The 7,298-nt window shown below is 41.1% G+C and overlaps 1 protein-coding gene across 1 annotated transcript; it reads left to right on the forward strand.

The window, feature by feature from the left end:
- The first annotated feature begins 677 nt into the window (after positions 1 to 677).
- Positions 678 to 3,695, forward strand: LOC133732719 (protein TRAUCO). Its single transcript, XM_062160303.1, has 2 exons — positions 678 to 1,862; positions 3,226 to 3,695. Exons 1-2 carry the CDS (start codon positions 794 to 796, stop codon positions 3,489 to 3,491), a joined length of 1,335 nt encoding a protein of 444 aa, XP_062016287.1. The 5' UTR covers positions 678 to 793; the 3' UTR covers positions 3,492 to 3,695.
- The last annotated feature ends 3,603 nt before the right edge of the window (positions 3,696 to 7,298 follow it).

The following is a 7,298-nucleotide window of genomic DNA, read 5'->3' on the forward strand; positions in this document are numbered from 1 at the left end:
TTCCTGAAAATCTGTTTCTGTTGTTTTTCATTCTTTGACCTCGGTTTGTTGCTTTGCTTTGCAGATCTGGTATCAAGAACATACCATATATTATAGGGTTGCTTTTACGGCGTGAAAATGGGCTTTTTTTTTTTTTTTTTTGAATTTGGGAAACACTGTGCGTTGAGATTTTTGGTCGTATCTCTCTTGATCTTGTGTTTGTGGATGTGGTTCTTAGTTCTTACTGCCTAATGGTAATGACCCTTGGTCTATAGGTTAGGATTTTTAGTACTTGTTTTAATTTTTTCTATCTAACAAGTTAATGCAGATTAGCTCGTTTTACTTATTGTTTTGAGCGACTTTGAGATTTACTATAATTAAACAAATGAATGACAACATTGTATATCCTTCTCAGAATGCTCAAACACTCCATATTTTATTTTTTACTATGTGAATTATAAAATAGAAAACGTAAATTTCACTGTCCTTACAAAACTCTCAATTTTGTAAAATAAAATTTGGAGGGAAAACTTGAAAGAATCGGAGGGAGGCTAGAAACGTAGAATTTTACAAAAAAAAAAAAAAAAAAAAAAAACCCTCAATTTAGAACAACGTGCAACGCACGTGACACTGACCGATGTAAAAAAAAATTCGACGAGAAAAAAGGAGTTCGTGTCGGATAATATTGAATTTAACCCTAGATCAAAATCCCAAACTGAAACAAACAGTTGAAGCTAAGCTCTGTCTATTCCCACTCGGAGATTCTCTTAACTAACTCAAGCCCAGAACTCCCAGTAATCTCTCATCGGAAGCCATGGACAATCTCCAATCCAATTACATGGACGAAGACGAGGAAGAAGACGAACAATCCAAAACCACCGCCGCCGCCGTCGCAATCACCGAGCTCGTTGAGCCGGCGACGACAACGGAGCCCGCAAACGACGACGAGCCCAGTTCGGAGCCCATAATTAACCCACCGCCCACCGACCCGCTCAACGGCAACAAAACCGAGACCGAAGCCTCCGAAGACCTCTCCGAGTCCGTCAAATCCCTCGAAAACGACGTCGACGTCGACATCGAAGACGAAGACCCGCCTCCCAAGAAGCAAAAGCAGCTCTCTTCTCTCACCGCCATTGCCTCCGCCGCGGCGACCACCCCACCCGCTTCTTCGGACCCGGACCAGGCCCAATTGCCCCAACCCGCACCCGAAGCCAACGGCAACGGCAACGGCAACGGCGCTCTCCTCCTCCCGGCGCAACCCTCCAAGAAGTCCACCAAGAAGAAGAACAACAATGTGTGGGTCACCAAGTCGACGCGGAAAGGGAAGAAGAAGACCAAGCCCAGCACCAACAACAATGCCCCCGGAGAGGACAAGGTTCTCGTCACTCCGGTCACCAGATTCCCCGACAAGACGGACGACACGCCGGAGATGACTATCTGCCTCTCCAAGGTCTACAAGGCCGAGAAAGTTGAGGTCAGCGAGGACCGAATGAGTGCCGGGAGTACTAAAGGGTATAGAATGGTTAGGGCCACCAGGGGAGTTGTGGAAGGTGCTTGGTACTTTGAAATTAGGGTAGTCAGCTTGGGAGAGACCGGCCACACCCGCCTCGGCTGGTCCACTGACAAAGGTGACCTTCAGGCTCCGGTTGGATATGATGGGAATAGTTTCGGGTATCGGGACATTGATGGGAGTAAGGTGCATAAGGCTTTGAGGGAGAAGTATGGCGACGAAGGGTATAAGGAAGGTGATGTTATAGGGTTCTATATAAATTTGCCGGATGGGGGGTCTTATGCCCCCAAACCTCCGCATTTGGTTTGGTATAAGGGGCAGAGGTATGCTACAGCACCTGAAGCCAAGGAGGATGCTGTCAAAGTAGTGCCTGGTGAGTGCAGTGTTAATGTTTTCTTCCAGTGTTCAAGCCTTTCATTATCTCGGTTTTGATTTTATGGTAGAGCATTGTGTTTCTTTTCTTGCATAGACATTCTGTTTCGGTTATGAATATGCTAGTACATTCCAATAGATACGGTGCTCTTTCTATGCTTCTGACTGCTGGCACCATAACAGAGTTGAACTAAACCTTTGCTACTTATACAATCATCTTTGTCTAAATTCTGTGGAACACATTAGCCTGGAGACTTAGTAGGATTCTGGGTTAACTTTACTCTGTGAGGCAACAGTGAAGAAGAGAGAGAAAGTGATCTTAGTGCATTTTAGCATTACCTTTCTCACAAAGGGGAAGAAGTTTATAGGCCAAAAATCAGCAGTTAGCCAAAACATTTCCGAGACGTAAGTTCTTGTCTCTCTTTCTCCCCCATTATTTCAAGACTCCTCTACAGGAAATTGAAACCAGGTATAAAGAATTTAGGTCAATTGGCAAATTTGTGAATGAGGAATTTGGAGTCATGAATTTGAGTATTGACTATGCAGAAGCGGGTTGATCTGCACTGCACGAGTCTACCCTCTTTAGAGAAGGATCTTTGGACTAGTGGCTAGGTACTGAGAGAGGTCATTACATGTAATTAAATTCACATACGATACTCACAAGTCATGCAGACATTGGCCAGTAGAATGTCATATTTAATTACAATTTTAATTAGAGCAGTCAACGATGCATTGTAGTTCAATGGAACATAGAATTAAAATTGTATGACAACAAGTTAAATTGTTGTGTCAGGGCTGGTATAGCACCTGGACCTGAGTTTATCAATTTGTTTCAAAACTACTCTCCTTATTATCCTTTGTGTATCAACTCATTGCTAGTCCTATGTAGCGAGCAAAATATGATTGCTTTTGGATCTGAGTGCAAAGTTGATAAATAGCTTTGTAATAGTTGAACAATGCTTCCCTTCTTCACCAACACACTATTTAAGTGTTCCTTTTCCCTGAGATAAAAAAAAGACAGACTCTTTTTGTTGTGATCCCAACCAACTACAATACACATCCTACTTGTTTTGTGTTTTATCAACTCATAGCGAGCTCTGTATTGGTATTGTGTGCAAAAGTATAATTGATTTGAATATAAGCAGACAACATGTACATTTGATCTGAGGTTATCTATAACTTGCTGAAAATATCACTTCTTCCACCAACCTGCGATTTCATTGCTTTCTCAGAGTTTGACTAGCATTTTCTTGGAATTCAACTGCAAAAATGTTTCTATCTGCTTTTTGTAAAGTTGACTTGCTGTTACATTGTATGTTTTATTGAAAAATAACCATTGGATTGATTATTGATTTGTTGTGCAGGAAGTGAGATATCTTTTTTCAAAAATGGGGTATGCCAAGGTGTTGCTTTTAAAGATCTATACGGTGGTCGTTACTATCCTGCTGCTTCAATGTATACTCTTCCCCATCAACCAAATTGTGTGGTCAAGTTCAACTTTGGTCCTGACTTTGAATTCTTTCCAGAAGACTTCAATGAACGTCCAGTGCCCAGGCCCATGGTTGAAGTTCCTTATCATGGGTTTGAAAACCGTGCTGAAAATGGAGTGTCCAATGAGAAGAACAATTAGCCAGACAGCAGTGTGCCTTTCAACTGTGAACTAAGGAAGAAAACCTTTTTCATGGATTTAGGAGACGGCAATGAGTGCACAATTCATTTGTAATCTAAATTGTTGCTAAAGTCAGAAAATGAAAAATCACTGTATTCTTGACTTCTATCTGACAGATGCTGCTTGAAAAATATATATTGAGATTCCATAAGCCTGATTTTCTGATTATGGTTGTTGATACTTTAATCTCCATTACTGGTGCTTACTGCTTTTGCATCTATCGCATATGAGTTTGTTATAAGCAATGTTATTATGTTTTAATTCTCAATCTCTTTGCACTGGTTGAATGGATGCACTTTTTTCCAGATTATTACAGGCTAAACCTAGCTGGTTCAGAAACTATGCCATTGTTTCACTATTTCTTTGCTTACTGTTTAGAAGTTTTATGATCTTTCAACTTTTGTCCTTTTGCAGTACCCTAGCATGCCTCACCTCTGCCTCGTTCTGGAATTGGGAACTGGTTAATGTGGATAATTGTGATCGTTGTTGGTTGGCAGGATATGGGATGCTGAAATGCTAATTTTTCTGTTCCTGGGACCTAGACTGGAAGGTCTCTCTCTCTCTCTCTCTCTCTCTCGCACACACACACATCTATGTTGAAGAAATTTGATAATTACAACTTATCATAACCTCTGCTGCATCTTATGGGTTCATATTGTAGTGAGTTGCTCGTAAATGGAAAAGGGCATAGATCAATACAGCAAATTCATGCCTTAACTATAATTCTTTGTACATTGGATCTATAAATCTTCACAGAAGTTTGTTTTGCTGAAATTTGTTACCTATTTGGATATTCCTCCTGTGACAGTAGGTTCCTACCTCGTTGAAGACTGAGCATTTTGTAGAATTTGTGAACTTCAACTCTATTCTAGAGATAACAGGACATGATTGATTAGCATCTATAAGAAATTCTCTGTTTGACCATATTGGATTCAGGATGACACTCTTCCTTAATTTTCCAGTGTGTCATGTTGTTTTGGACTCCCAATGTTAGGTAGATTAACAGGTTGCACTTTTATTTCCATGGCAGCCTTGTTGGAAAACTAGTTCCTAAAGGATAATATAGGGGTTATGGCCATAGGCAGAGACTGTTGAGAATGTCATGGGGTTCTTTCTAGATGGGGTTATGGCCATAGGTGACATTTAATACTTAAGGCTAGAGTCAAGACATCTTTGAGGTTCGCTTGGCTTCCCAGAGTTCATCATGTAGTCTAGGCTGAGGATATATCAGATCATTAGTTTAGTTGAGCTTTTGTTGAGTTTGGCTTATATTAGGGTTGAATAGTGACCTTGGATAGTACTGGATCGGATCTTGATAGCTGTCGATACATCTAGGCAAGTTTCATTAAAACGATTGTTTGGCTCTAGCAGTTTTGACTGAGAAGCCCTAGTCAAGTGCCATGAGGGTACTTCTGACCGAGTCAGGGCTATGTGCCCTGTCTACAGAACTGATTGGTACAGTCAGATTGAATCTTTAGAAGACATGAAAGAATGAGTAGACTGTTGCCCTCATAAATGACATCAGCCTTTGGGGAGTCAACTGACCCTCGAGTAACTTGAGGTACAAATTCAGAAAGAAATGCCAAGAAACAGCAGTATCTCACTTCTATTTATCCGTTACAGTAGCTTATTTTTGAGGTGCTGTTTTAATGAGGAGAATTTAAAGCTTATGCTCCAAGTTGTGATGGAAGGGGGAGATTTCCTGTCTTCCTCCTCAACTTGGGCTCTGCTCTGGGGAGCTCCATTTTTTGTGTATGCATTCTGAGTAATCCTTGTCTATTATGTTTCTAGTATGTAGCGGTAAAGCTCAACGATTAATTAATCCTGTTTTGATGTTTATTTGCATTTTTTTGTTCCTTTTGCTTTAGCTTTGTACACTTTGCTGCGCACAAACTTTGACCTACTTGGCCTGGGACGGAGCTAGTCTCACTGTAGCTAGCTAGTCTCACACTCTCACCAGCTAGGCAAATGCTGAGAGGAGCATATGGAGTTACTTGGAGGTAAACTAGAGGTCAAGGGAGCTTGGCTTAAGCAGTCAACAAGTTTCAAGGCTACAGTGTATTTTAGGTTGTCAGGGTTGCCAGAGAACTTGAAAAAACTAGCCATATATAGGATTTAAAGTGTTCTTCTTTGACCCGCAAACCCTGTAGTTCAGTGGATTTATGTGAGAGAAATTCAACTATAGACCCTTAGGTTCACCAAATTTGTTTTGTGCATTGAAATTTTTTATTGCTGTTTTTATCATAAATAGGAGTTCGATTTTTCAAAACTTAATATTAATAACTTGAACTTGAAACTTGGCATAATGGAATGGTTATTTATGTTCAGTTGAACTTGAACCATTATATCTTTGGGAGTCAACTCTCAATATAATCAAGGAAGGATTATCTTAGATTCTTAATCAAACCGCTGTGAGCTGCAGTGGGAAAAAAGAAAATAGGCCATTGCTTAAAGAGAGTTCATTGGGTTTTCAGTTTTCGCTAGCTCTTGGTTCAGTAACAAATGAGTTTGTGAAGTTATGTTGAATGTAGAAGCTGATTATTGAAGAACGCTCCATCACATTTTTTATTACCATTTTACCCTCACCCCTTTGTTACTGAGAGAGAGAGAGAGAGAGAGAGAGAGAATGGAAGAGAGAGAAACCATAAAGACTTTGCCGGAGTTCAGTCACCGACCGTCGGATTCCGGCCAATTTCGTCGGAATCCGGTCACCTGATTCAGGCGGAGTTGGCAGGAATCCGGTCGCCAGATTCCGGTCACCGGCAGCTGCCCACTGGACTTTTCAGAAAACCTCACCGGAAAGGTTTATTGCCCCAATAGACATTTATTGCCCCCCAATAGACGTCTATTGTCCCCTAATAGAACTTTCGGTTATCAGAATATGAACTAATCTCTCAAAATTTAGACAAATAAAACTTTAATTAAAAAAAAAAACGAAGAGATTACATCATTTCAATAGATGACTATTGCCCCAATAGAACTTTTTTATTTTTCCATTTTTCTTTCCCTTTGGGCCTTCTGCCCCAATTTTACCACCAAAAAAAAAAATGAAACAAAGAAATTGATATGGGCACCCAGAGAAAAGCTCTGGGCACCCAATCGGATTTTAAGACCTTGAACACCCAATCGGATTTTAAGACCTTGAACGTGAACAACGCCGCTGCCGATCTTCTCACCACCTCGGAGCCTCCATCGTGAAGCTGACCGGAATTGGAGGCGTTGGGTTGCTGGGCCTTGTTGATCTGAATCAGACTCAGATCGGAATCGGAATCGGGGCTGGACGAAGTCGGAATCAAAATCGCGACTGGGCCTTACAGTCGAGTGTCTTCGCTGCAACCGGAGAAAGCTCCGATCTCTTCCTCCAAGCCTGGAGCTTCCATGGCGCGGCAGTGTCGATGCCGTGCTGGGAGAGGGAGAGAGAGAGAGCTGCCGGCATAGTGCGGGAGTGAAGAGAGAGAGAGAGGAGAGAGGAGAGAGGAGAGAGAGGAAAGAGAGTGGCAATGTTGTAGTTTAATAATTAGGCTTAGGGCAAAATGGTCATTTGATGTGAAATTGTGTAAGTGGGAATAAAAATATGTTGCTGGGGCAAGTGGGATATTTTTTGCTCATTTTGGTGCTTTGGGTCAAGGACCCTTTATTTTAATTAGTCTTAATTATCCTTGAACTTTAATGGACTGAAATAATATTTTACACTATTAATACACTACATATATCCAATTAATACGAATCTTTTCAAGGTTCTCTTACTTTATTGATTGATGTATGCCC

Source organism: Rosa rugosa, chromosome 2 (assembly GCF_958449725.1).
Source record: "Rosa rugosa chromosome 2, drRosRugo1.1, whole genome shotgun sequence".
Taxonomy (NCBI): Eukaryota; Viridiplantae; Streptophyta; class Magnoliopsida; order Rosales; family Rosaceae; genus Rosa; species Rosa rugosa.